At 56.7% G+C, this 12,433-nt stretch overlaps 3 protein-coding genes across 3 annotated transcripts; 2 read left to right on the top strand and 1 right to left on the bottom strand.

Moving 5' to 3' along the window:
• Window positions 1-9: 9 nt before the first annotated feature.
• Window positions 10-6,369, top strand: QBC33DRAFT_524137 (histone transcription regulator 3). Its single transcript, XM_060426709.1, has 3 exons — window positions 10-168; window positions 218-292; window positions 365-6,369. Exons 1-3 carry the CDS (start codon window positions 166-168, stop codon window positions 6,086-6,088), a joined length of 5,802 nt encoding a protein of 1,933 aa, XP_060287808.1. The 5' UTR covers window positions 10-165; the 3' UTR covers window positions 6,089-6,369.
• A 404-nt stretch (window positions 6,370-6,773) lies between these two features.
• Window positions 6,774-7,407, top strand: QBC33DRAFT_511104 (ubiquitin-conjugating enzyme/RWD-like protein; the record flags this gene model as incomplete). The annotated part of the gene is made up of 2 exons (XM_060425814.1): window positions 6,774-6,800; window positions 6,859-7,407. The coding sequence occupies 2 exons, from the start codon at window positions 6,774-6,776 to the stop codon at window positions 7,405-7,407; spliced, it is 576 nt and encodes a 191-aa protein (XP_060287809.1).
• A 1,153-nt stretch (window positions 7,408-8,560) lies between these two features.
• QBC33DRAFT_575543 (RabGAP/TBC) lies at window positions 8,561-11,827 on the bottom strand (the record flags this gene model as incomplete). The annotated part of the gene is made up of 2 exons (XM_060430839.1): window positions 8,561-11,421; window positions 11,719-11,827. The coding sequence occupies 2 exons, from the start codon at window positions 11,825-11,827 to the stop codon at window positions 8,561-8,563; spliced, it is 2,970 nt and encodes a 989-aa protein (XP_060287810.1).
• Window positions 11,828-12,433: the final 606 nt, after the last annotated feature.

Here is a 12,433-nt window from a genome sequence, read left to right on the forward strand (position 1 = left end):
CGCGTCTCAAGCAACTTAACGCGCGTTTAACTTTCCCTTTCAACTCCAGAATCCATGGACGTTGGGCATCGCATATTCTCGGCGCAGAGGCAATCATCTTAGTCCCAAGGGCTCCAAAATTCAAATAATTATAGATTCGTTTGAATGCCGAGATAGGAGTCGAGAATGGTCAGTCTCCCGTCGTGGCAACCTGCTGTTTTTGCTAACCCTTGCGTAGCCAGCTTTCTCGGCCATCAACCTCGAGCCTGAAGAAAATGTAGACGAGGAGGTCGATACCACCAGAGAGCTTCATGTACGTTTCTGGACCTTAAGACTACGCAGCTATGTATGAAAGCGACCTTCTCACAAAGCCATGCCCGAACAGGTGGACGATGCTTTAAAGCACTTTCAGACAGCCCTCAAGCTTCACGCCCAAGGCCCCCGATTCTTCGACGAAGCTTCCGATGCCTACAATGCGCTCTTTGAGTGCGATATTTTCAAGTACCCCGAGAGCAAGACAGAGTATGACCGGACTGAGACACAACCGGATTCGCCGCTCGCCCTCGAGTCAAGCTTCGTAGCTCCCTTAGATCTGGCCGGAGGTGATGGAGATGGCTTTGGTAGCAGCTTGCCTCAGGCACTATACTTGGCCTACAAGAACCACGGTCGGTTTCTTCTGGATCGCATCAAGCACCAGGCTCGCACATCTCGGGCCGACAGTGTGTCGGTGTTTGAGGAGCCAGGCGTGCTTAACGAGGCCAGGAATGCTCTCAGATCCTTCACGGCTGCTCTAGACCGCGACCCATCGGATGCCGAACTGTGGAGAAAGACCGCCCGTGTCGCGGCATTTCTCAAAAGCGCCCGTATTAGCCGGTATAGCTTGGAAGCGGCACTCGAGCTTGATGATGACCCTGCGGTCGTGGATGTTGAACCTCCGTCCCTGGCCGAAGCGTTTGCAGGAGAGCAGCTGAAAAAACAGCTAGGAATCCTCTCCGACGACATGGCACTAACACACCCCATCATGAAGCCATTTTTGACTCGAAAGTTGCCCACTGCCTTTGAGCGGTATCTTGACCCGGCTCCATTCCTACCGGATCCTACTTCGCGTGTTGCCATCCCGAAACCCGCTTTGCAAGAGACAACTGAGCACCGCCTAGCAATCGACGTCCCAAGCCTATCCTGGGCGGAGCTTGGCTTAGAACTTGTGCACTTCCTTGCGGAACATGGCCCGTCTGGGGAGGCGCTCCGTATCCAGCTCCCCGACGTGTCTGAACAGGGGCAAGATGAGCAAATGGAAATTGATCAACAGCTACAAGCCACAGACGAACCTCGAAAGCCGGGCGCCAGGACTGAGAGCCGGAAAGCTGAGGAACCCCCCGATAAGGCAGCCGAGTTGGTCGCCTCGCCATCAGAACCGGTCGTAGAGACACCGGTGGTTTCTGAGAACCCACAGCCCAAGGAGCGGAGCATGTCACTTCCATCCAGGAAACGGTCACAATCCGCGGCTGGATTGCCGGAAGCAGCGGAAGATGAGAATGGCGATACGAAGAGAATCAAACGCACCAGGCGGCGGGATACTGCGGTTGAGGAAGCGAAAGCGATGGACCCAGCTACCCGACTTGCAACCCAGCTGCAACCATTTCAAGCTGCTGACCAGAATCTGTTCCAGATGACGAAAAACATGCTGGAGAATCTCGATGTGACGGATCGAGCTACCCTGGATAGGATGGCTGAAATCCTGGACACATGTGCATCCGAGGAGCGGACCGCCAAGATTAGCAATCCAGCTGCCATTGACTTGCGCGAGTCGATAGTCTCTTTCGATGAGAATAACGCCAAGATTCTCCTGAATAAGAAGGAGAGCCCGCAACTTGGACTATCCGCCTTCCTCGAGCACACAAAGTCCGGCTCGCAGCGCGCCGTCGAGACGCCCATTTTTGACGAAACCCGAGGCCTGAAGGCGTTTGTGGACCGAATCAATGCAGGGTGGCATACCATACACGACATTGCCCACGAATGGGTCAAGGCTGTGACGCAGACCTACACCGCGTTCAAATGGTCAGATCAAATGAAGACTGCTGTGGTGCAAGTTATCTGCCGTTTAGACGACGCCATTTATGACGGGATCTCATATGAACTCCGGCACGACCAAAGGAAAGCAAGCACGAACAATACCTCAGAGGAACTTGTCTCGGTGGCCCAGATGCTCTTTGAGCTACATCTTGATGTGTACCAGCGCATCACGAATCCGAACAGCGTGGTGGAGTATGCCACCCGGGTGGAGACAAGGGGACGCCTGGGTAGATGGATGCGCATGGCCGCCGAGGCGATTAGAAGCCGCGTTCGCGAGGCCGAAGACGACGTGACCGTTCGCTTCCTCTGGGCTGCCGTCTTTTCCACATCCCTTTCTGAGGGCGTTGCGCGGGACCACACCTTAGCCTGTTGGGATTGCCTTCGGGACGAGCTTTCAGGCGCCGACCATGATATCACGCTGCCGAATAACGCAGTTATGCCTGAAATCTCTGCCACTGCCGCAGACAGAGAGATATCTAAGCTGACAACCATGGACTTCTTCCTAGGCCTCTTCCAGGAAGACATGGGTGAGCCTGTCTCGGTCGTCGATACGCTTGAGCCGGTCTTGAACCCCGAATCAGTCTACGTTGGCAGCACCGGCCAAACTGAGATTCATGATGACGGCTCCGACGGGGCAGGGCGGAAAGACGGCAAGGTGCCAATCACAGAGTGTGCAAGCCAGGGGCTGCGCGACCTGTGGAAGTTTATCGAGAACAGCAACACCGACCTCCGGCTATTCCTCTGGACCAGGCTCGGAGAGGCGTACGGGAAGATCGAGTACACGACTAAGCAATTCTCATGCTACCTTAGAAGCATTGAAATGGTACTTGCTGACTTCGACCGCGATGCCTACCTAAGCACCCCGCCAGACTCGAGGAGGACACTTTTGGTCACGATGCTCAAGTCACTGGACGACCTTGTCATCCAAGCACTCGACCTGGCGCTGAACGATAACAGTGCATTCGATGTCATTGATGAGGCTCACCTCAAATCAACCTCGTCTGCACTGGCGAGACTGAGCTGCCTGCTGCACACAGCTGCCATGCTCGACGACGAGGTTCGTATTGGAATGACGCAGCCTCTGGTGACCAGCCCAACGTACACGTCCTTCCTCAACAAACTCCAGGATATGCAAGTCAGGACCTGGTCCCTGCAATACACGGTTCTCAAGGTCGCCATCAGCCAGAACAGGGCTAGCTTTCCCAAGCCCGAAACCGAACTGGCCGATTACCTCGCAGCTGTACATCAAGTCCTGGGTCTGCGCAAATGCTGCAAGGCCGTCAACAAGGTCTTCTTGAAGATGATGCGCGTCGAGCTCTTGAAACAGAAGAATATGGAGAACTGGGAGGATTACCTCGACCAAGTACTCTACGACCTTCACGGCCTGAAGCTGGGCTGGGAAGTTCAGGACCATGGCTGTCCACCTGAGAAGCTCGAAAAGCGACACGCCATGACGCTGGTCGAAAAGATAGCCGTCATGGCGAACCGCATGTCGATGAAGGACCTCCTAAAATCCGATCTCAAGAACACTATAGACCATATGCAGCAGGCTATCGGGTCGACCAAATCCACGCCACAGATGATTCACAACCTCCGCAACTTCACCGAGTATCTGAAAAAGCCCATCCACCCTCTACGCCTCTACCAAGCCTTGACCGGCAATGTCGCCCTCGACGCCGTAACCGTCAACACGCCCGAGAGCACCCTGGCAAAGCATGGCTGGTTCTTTCTGTTGGGCATGTTCGCCCTCACCAAGTTCAAGGGTGTCGACCTCAACAGGCGGCAGACGCCAGGGGCGACAGATGATCTACGGATAGGCGCCACCTTCCTCCGGCTGCAGTTGCAGTTCACCCCGGACCGCTGGGATGCATGGTTTCGACTTGCCGAGTGCTTCGATTACGAACTCGACGAAGCAGTGCTGTGGACGGCGGACAAGATGAACAAGGACCGCGCCGAGCTTGTCAAGTTCCAGCGGAATGCGATTCATTGCTATACCCTTGCCTTGTCGCATTCGCACTCGTGGGACCCCGAGTCATCAGCAACCGGTTCCACCGAGGACGGCGAGGAGGCGCTCTGCGAACTCTACCATAAATTCGGCATGAGACTCTATGCTTCGAGCCGAGAACCTTTCGCAATGGAGCCCTTCCAGCATGCCGACCAAGAGCGGTTTTTTATCGAGAACATGGGCGCCGGAACCTACAAGAAGGTCTTGCACGAGCAGATGACGGATTACAAGGTCTGGAAGTACGCTGCGGGCTTGTTCAGGCGAGCAATGGCCGGGAAGCCCAAGGACTGGAAGAACCCGTACATGCTCGCCAAATGCCTGTGGAAGATGTTCCAGAAGCCCGTAGAGGCCCTTGACCACAAGGACAGCGTCAGCCGGCCCTCGGTTGAGACAGTCGTTAGAGCCCTTGAAAAGTCAGTCGAGGTCGTCTCAGCGCTTCCCAAGCCGCGGCATGGGCAGGATCCCATCCTCGAACCGCATTACAAGATCCTCTCTGTCATCTACAAACTGGTCACGCGAGGGTACTTGGCGGCACAAGAGGGAGCCGATATCCTGCAGCGGCAGCCCTACGCCCTCCAACCGGGCTTGGATGTGACCATTAAGGATGGTGATGACTGGGAAGCCTATGTGGTCAGATCCATACGGCATCTGCGCGACAAGGACAAGTCCAATTGGCAGCATCGATTGGTCATCCGCCACGCGCGCATCCTCCTTGAGAACGACGACAATAGCCCGGACAGCGAGCCGCCCGGCCGGGGCAACGGCGGCGGCTATGTCTCCGCCAAGGCGGCCTTTACCGTCCTCCGCGAGGGCATGTTCACAAAGACGATGGTCATGAACGTCTGGAAATGCGATGCCGAGCGGCCCGGCCGTCACCACGTGTACACCGAGAGATACGTGCGCCTCATGGTTGGCTTGCTTGTCGTTATGAATGACCGGGCCAACATGGAGGCGCTCCTGCGCCGAATTCGCAAAAAGGGTGCTGACTTCTACCATTTCAATGATCTGTGGCAATCGTGTGTCATGGAATATCTGAAATTGCTACGGCAGTCATACCATATCCCCTTGACCGAGGATGACGTGTTTAAGAGCGTGTCCCAGGAAGAGTTCGACGTCGGCGCCGAGGCGGTCAACGAGTGGGTGGGGCGCCCGGATGCACAGGATCATCCCGTTCTCGGCGCCATGAGGGATGCGATCGAGCTGAAGAAGCTGAACGGGAATCTGATGAAGGCTACGCCGATCGACGACCTAATCGCCGACTGCTATTCGTCGCTCTACGTCGATGTCAGGCCCCAGTTCCCGGATCCGGAACCCGAGCACGGCAAAGACGACGATGAACGAGGCAGGCAGCAGGGCGGGGGTCTCCCAGTCAACGGCAACATCGAGAGGGTGAAGGAACCCACCACCACGCTTGGCTCTCTTAGGGCGGTCTCAGAACAGCCGGAGAAAATGGAGAAGCAACTGTCGTCGACGGGCGACCCGGCGCCGAGGGCGCGCAGAGCCGGGGTTAGGAAGCCAGACATACTGCGGAAGGCAGACCAAGCTGTCCAGCGAGCAGCGGAGGGACCGTCGAAAGCAGGGGCGAACGGCCACGGCAGCAAATCCCGGCGGGGATCCACGTCCGGCGGGAAGAACGACACGCCAAACGCCGAGGCGGAGGAGGACGCGGAGAGCGACGGCGGTGACGACGTCGCGCACGCCGAGGACGACGACGTGGAGATGAAGGAGGGCGGCGCGGGTGACGAGGCAGCCGCCGGGAATGGAGACGGAAAGCTGGGGCACGAGGAGGCGGGCAGTGATATCTCCAGCGTTCCAGGGAGCGTGCATGACTCGGCGGACGACGAGAGCGACCTTAGTGATGTGCCGGCTGACTACGACGACGACGGCCCGCCGCCGGCACTACTCTTCCCGAATCTTAGGAGGAGTGTGGATGTTGGGCTCGTGTCGGGCCAAGACACCGAGGTGGAGAGCACGGGTTCGGAGCCCAGTTCTCCCGCTGGTGAGGCGGGATCGCCCCCTGCTGAGCAGTGATGGGGGATGGTATTGACATGGGCAGCTAGCTCCATGGTAGTTGAATAACCCCTGACGAGGAGCTGGATCGGGGAATGGTTTCCAAGTAAACAACAAGCAATGGCGTTTTGAGTATGGCTTGGAGTATGGCTTGACATACTCTTGTACAGACTATTCTGTATATTACCTACAGTGTAACCTTTGTATCTCAAAGAAAGGGGCCTTGGGTTGTGTATCATGCAAAACAATCGAAATAATGGATAGGTACCTACCAAACAATCAGGTACCATTCCATATCCATACTACCTTATCCCTGTAAAGTGACGTAGGTGCCAAATTGGGGGTATGCTTGTCTGCCTTAGTGGGGACGGGTTACTTAGGTGAATACGACCTGGCAATGCCATCACTCCTACGTCCGTACATGTACAGCCCCGCACCTTGAAGGCTTTCACCAAGCAGGCACCAAGGTATCAAGACAGCAAGGTATCAAGACAGCAAGGTACCGACAATTATTTCACTCGGTTCTTTCAGAAGTTTCTCAACCTAGCCAGCATGCGTAGATCGTAATTTCTCTCGGCTTTCGTTCCCAGTCCAGCCCGAAAACGAGGCTTGATCACCGCAGCATAGCACAGGATAGCAGCACACGAGTGTGACAGAATCCCACTTCAGCCACCAAACTCGCCGCATCCAACCGAATATCAAAGCAATGGCTTCCCAGAAACGAATCACCAAGGTAAGAGCTCCCTCGGTCGGGAAGCCTGCTCCGCCCCGCAGCTCCCCATACCTCCCAGACCAACACGCTCCCGAAAACGAAACGAGGGAAAATAGCTGACAGGTCGACCGCGCCCAACCCCCAGGAGCTAGCCGAGTGCATGAACAACCCGCCGGAGGGCATATCAGTCGCCCTACCCAACGACTCGGACGTGCACCGCTGGCACGTGACGATCTCGGGCCCGCCGGGCACGGCGTACGCGGGCGGCACGTTCGGGCTCGTGGTGACGCTGCCGGCCGAGTACCCGTTCAAGGCGCCGACGGTGCGCTTCTCGACGCGCGTCTACCACCCCAACGTGACCAACGACAGCCTGGGCAGCATCTGCCTGGGCGTGCTCAAGGCCGAGAACTGGAAGCCCGCCAGCAAGATGCTCGGCGTGCTCGAGGCCGTCCGCGCCCTGCTCGCCGAGCCGCAGCCCGACGACCCGCTCGAGAACCACATCGCCGACGAGTACAAGCGCGACCGCGCCCAGTTCGACAAGAACGCCCGCGCCCACACGGCGAAGTACGCCAGGGGCCCGCCTTCGTTTGCCGCCGCCGCCAAGGAGACGACGACCCGGGCCCCCTAGGGATGAAGAAAGGGGAGGCGGGGAGGGGCTCGTTCTAAGGGAGAAGAAGGCGTTCGGGCGGAACTGCGGAGACTTGGCCCGGGGTTGAGGGGTTATCCATCACCGCTACCAACCCGGCAGTGAGGAGCAAGTTCCATCATTCTCAGGACCTGGACTGTCTCATTTTGGTGATTCCCCTGGATATGTGGTGGTTGGCCTTACGAGGCACATTGTATGTATGTACATACAGAGGACCGCATGCACTGCATATGGTTGCTTTTGGGGCATGGCATTCTACCTGAGGGGATATTCGCAAGCTCTACACGAATAAACTGCCTTCTCACTCCAACACAGGGGACCGCCCCGATCCTTGTGCTCATGTACCGTTTCGGAATCTAACGGCTCGGAACCCGCTTCCAGTTCCAATCGTGGAATGTCAGTGACAAGGGGTTGTTCTGTTTCCCCTCCAAATCAAATCTTGTTGTCCTTTCTCCCTTCTAGCTCGCTGGTCTCGTTCAAAGTATTTTGTTGTGGCAGCCTACCTCTAGCCATGTCAGTGAGAGAGAAAGTTGGACCACGAACCTGTCGAGTTGAGCCTCACTCAACTCTATTCCCATGTACTAGAGCGGCAGGAAAGGTACCTAGGTAGCTTGAGCTATGCGGATGGGACCTTGTGGCTGAAATAAGCATGTCCTTCGAAATTCTCTCGCCTTGCTGAATGGGTAGTATACAATACATTAACTTTCCCTCCCAGCCCATCTATCCTATCATAGTTCGCCGTAAACCTTTTCCGTTCACCTCATGATTGTCGCTTGAAGAGACAGGGTCTCCCCAGACCGAAAGCCAAAGCCACCATCCGTCATGATGCTTTCTCGTGCGATGCCCCCCAAAAGCGCAGCTTTAAATAGAAAAGAAAATCATTGCTCCCAATGCAACAGCCGCCCCTTTCCTAAAGCCATCAATCATCATGCAAAATATTTGCCAAGACATGGCGACGATAGAACAAAACGTACCACGATGAGAAACGTGGATTTATCACTCATTACAAAGGGAACAACAGGTGGTGAAGTAAACTGGAAGCCCAAGAGGCTAGCCACACACAAGGAAAAGAAAAAAAACTCCTGGCAGGCAAAACGAATCGAGATTAGGTCCGATCAGGCCCGCGGGGTTCTCCCTACATCACCTCAGCGGCCCTGGCCTTTTCCCGATCCTTGCGCCTGCCGAACAGGGTCCCCTTGCGCCGGACGTCAATGTCGGCGAAGTGGGCGGCCAGGTCCAGGCCGGCCGCCGCCGCTCCTGCCCCGAGCGGGTCGGGATCCTGGGTGGGGCTCGCGCTGGCCCTCTCCTGCTCGGCCCTCCACGTCCGGATCCCGGCCCTCCGCTCCTGCCTCCGCTCGTCGACGGCCTCCTGGCTGAGGTGCCCGATCCCGTTGCGCCGCTTGTAGCACGCCTCCATCAGGGCGTTGCAGTCGAGCAGCCGCCGGGGCAGGGACTGCACCACGCCAAACATCTCCATCGGGTCGGCCACCGACTTGATCTCCGACTCGCCGACCTTGAAGATGGTCAGCGCCACGCGGAAGAGGGTGCGGGATCCCTCGTAGAAGAATATGTCCCACACCCTGAGGACGGTCTCCATCGGGAGCGTCCCGATGAAGCATGACATGAACCAGGCTGTCATGCAGAGCGTGATGGATGGCAGACGATTCGGGTCGACGGGCGAGCTGTCGTTGCCTCCACCCGGAGACGCCGAAGCCGAAGCCACTCCCTTGGCCCGCTTTCCCCTCGTCTTCCAGGTCGGCTTTCCCATTCCTTCGGCCTCGTCTCCGGCGATCTGTTTCCAGACGCTGGGGAGCGCGTCTTGGAGCGCGGCCATGAAGACGGCTAGATCAATCTTGGAGCCCTCGAGGCTCATCTCGTGAGTCCCCGGGAGATACACCCTGGTGATGACGTTGAGCAACCAGAAGGCCTGCTCCTCGCCGTCGACGAAGAGGAGGAGTAAGCCGGCGAGGAAGTTGAGCGACTGACAGTAGCCAATTCGGGGGTTGTAAAGGGCGAACGCGTATAGTACGCGGCGAAGCGAAGAGATGATTTCCGTCTCCCGGGGGCCATCGGCTGTGGAGGCTTGGTCGGGAGACGGGTTTGTGAGGGCTGCCTCACTGTTGGCCATCGACAAAGGGGGCTCTTGAGGTGGTTTCGCATAACGGGCCGGCTTGAACTTCGTGTTGTCGGGAAATGTCCGATGAAGGTCTTTCTCGATATCCTCGATAATCAGCTGCTTCAACTCGCTCTTCTCCCATTGAGCCCCGCCCTTCCCCCTGGCTTCCAGGCCAGCGCGTCTCACAAGCTGATCGTAGACGCCGCCGTGCTTAGCTAGAATAGCTGGACCACCGGCGTAGTAGAACCATGCAGCGCCTCTCCAGTCCGGCGGGACACCCTTGCGGATGAAACGCTTCGTTTTAGCATTCCGGGGTGGAAACCGATTTGGGTTCTCGGTCATTAAGGAGCTGTCCTTGAGATATGCGACCCATTTCTTTCTCCTCCGAGCGAGATAGTCACTATAGGACGAATCCCACGTGTCGTATTGTTCCCGAGTGATATACGCATTCGCCTTACGGAAGCCATATCTGTCACGGTCCGCCGGATCTTCCACGGGTTCTTCGGGTACTTGGTAGGGTGGCGAAGATGTCGGAGATCGAGATGCCGACGGTTGGACCGGGGTGTTGGCGGTTGGGGAAGGTGGTTGGGGATGCATCGAGGGGGCCGTGGACTCCCCGGATCCAAGTTGCGGCACTATCGGTTGGTCGTCTCCTCCCAGCGTCCTGGCCAGATCATGATTCCCCTTTGCGGCACTCTCCAGATTCCCACTTTCCTGCCCGCCCCCCCCAAGCGCCGCGGTTGCCAGAGCGAATCCGACATCCTTTGGTAATGAACTGGGGAAACCAGGCGACCTAAACCCGCGTGGCGAGTCTCGGGCGTCAAATCGTCCCCAGTTCGAGTTCGAGTTCGATATGTCCAGTGCTCCGTCCACGCGGGAGGTGTCGCTCATGGCGTCCAGCGTCTTGTTTCCTATCCTGCTTGATTCCGAATTCCCAGTTTCCGGCCGCGATTCATCATAGCTGACGCCAACGTCGATCTCCCGAGTGTCATTCTCATCATCTCCAAACTTCCGCCTGCCGAGGCCCGGGTCGTCCTCCCCGTCATCAGAATCATCCCCGAAGCCCTGCTCATACATCCCCATGACATCCTCCACGCTGAGTCCTTCGTCCACCGAGGTACCAGCCGGGGCATAGCCGTTGAGCATTGAGGACTCGGTGAGACTGCTCGTTTTCGTCAGAACGCTGCTCCGTTCAGTGCCAGTAGCAGTGAATAGCGTCCCCTGCGTTGTCGAAGACGTCAATTGTGATCTGAAACTGGACCGGAGTTCGTCGTTTCCCGTTGCCACCCAAGGTGGAGCTTCTCTGCTGTGCATGGAACCGTTGCCGTTGTTGAAGGACACGGGGGGCCTTGCGAGATTTGTAGATGGATTGGGGAGTCGGAGGGACCCGGCTCGGTAGGCGCTGTTGATGTGGTCGTTTGACGGTCGGTGTGGAAGGGAGGAAAAGGTGTTCGTGGACCTGGCCGATGAAGCGGAAAGGCCCCGTCCACGGGGCCATCCGGTCTGTTGTATGCTAGGATTCGGGGAGACATTGTTAGAGGAGGGTAGGTCGAGACCTGTCGGATCGGGCTGGGGAATGGTAATTGTTCTCTGTCGTGACTGGGGTAGATCCTTATTTGCTTGTCTGACGCTCGGCTTCCGAGGGCGGGAGAAGTTTCCCACTGCCATGTTGACATCGGCGGCCGTCCCTGCATAGGGGTCAATCGGGTACGGTTTTGATGAGATTGTCGGGCCTAGCGGTCGGTGATTGGCTTCATAGCTGCTGTCGAATTCTGGGAACTGCCGGATTGAGGGGCTCGGAGAATCTCGTTGAAGCGGATCCGGGGAGAACGGGGGATGGGAGGAGAGACCAGGGAAAGGCGACAGCTGGGGCGGTCTTCCTGTCAAGTTTGTCGTCGAGACGGGTTCTTTGTGCGTGATGGCGGGATTGTTGTTTGGGAGTGAATCCCATCGAGGAGATATTGTCGGAAAGGAGAGCGCAGGCAGCTGCGGGACGGATCCGGTTGAAGGCAACATAGGCACGAAGTCATTGCCAGACCTGAAATCTGCCTGTTGTGTGTGGTGGTCGGCGTTGTGGTGGGCCAAATCCGAGGCCTCGCCTGTGCTGGGTTTCAACTCGAAAGGGTCGGGCTGAGGTTGTTCATGTTGCAATATTTGAAGTTGTTGTGGTCTCGCACGGAAGACGGAAGGGTCAAGGCCAAGCTCCCGATGTTTTGCATCGCGGTGATGCATTGCATTGGCAAACCCGGAGCAGCTGCGAGACTCGTCTGCGGACGAGTCAGCCATAGCTGCTTCCGTCTTGGGGGTGGAAGCTTCGCGAGGGCTTGCTTTATTTCTTGTTTACTTGCTGTTTTTGTTTTTGTTTTATTTTTCATCTTGTTTTTTTCCCAACATTGCTTATTATTATTAGTGTCTCAGTGGATCAACAATCTTCGGAACCGGTCCCAGAGCGCGACATGGGAGTCTGAGCGAGAGTGGGTCATGGTAAGACACGCTTCAAAAGTTCAAACGCACAACCTGGTATTCCCTGTAATTTTCTGGAGTGACAGACGTGCCACAGCAAATACCTCTCTGCCCTACCCTGCACCAAGACCAAGCATCTATGTATTGTCGGCTCGGAGTTATGTTATCGGTGTCAGTAATCTGTACTCTGCAGGTGTATGTGATATACAGAAATGCCAGGTGAACTCCCTCCCCCCCAACTCCCCCATTATGTGCCCAGGTTCCACAGCAGGTCTGCCCGGAAAGATGAAGCCAAAACGCTACATTTCATCTCCAAAAAGGGTTGTATAGCAGTGTAGCATGTGGTACATAAGATTGGCGAGAGAGGCCAAAATGCCAGCAAAAAGGGAGTCGCAGTGTCACACCCACCATCGTGGTCAGCCCTGGAAC

The sequence above is a fragment of the Phialemonium atrogriseum genome, assembly GCF_030411735.1.
Source record: "Phialemonium atrogriseum strain 8032-3 unplaced genomic scaffold QBC33scaffold_2, whole genome shotgun sequence".
Classification (NCBI taxonomy): domain Eukaryota; kingdom Fungi; phylum Ascomycota; class Sordariomycetes; order Cephalothecales; family Cephalothecaceae; genus Phialemonium; species Phialemonium atrogriseum.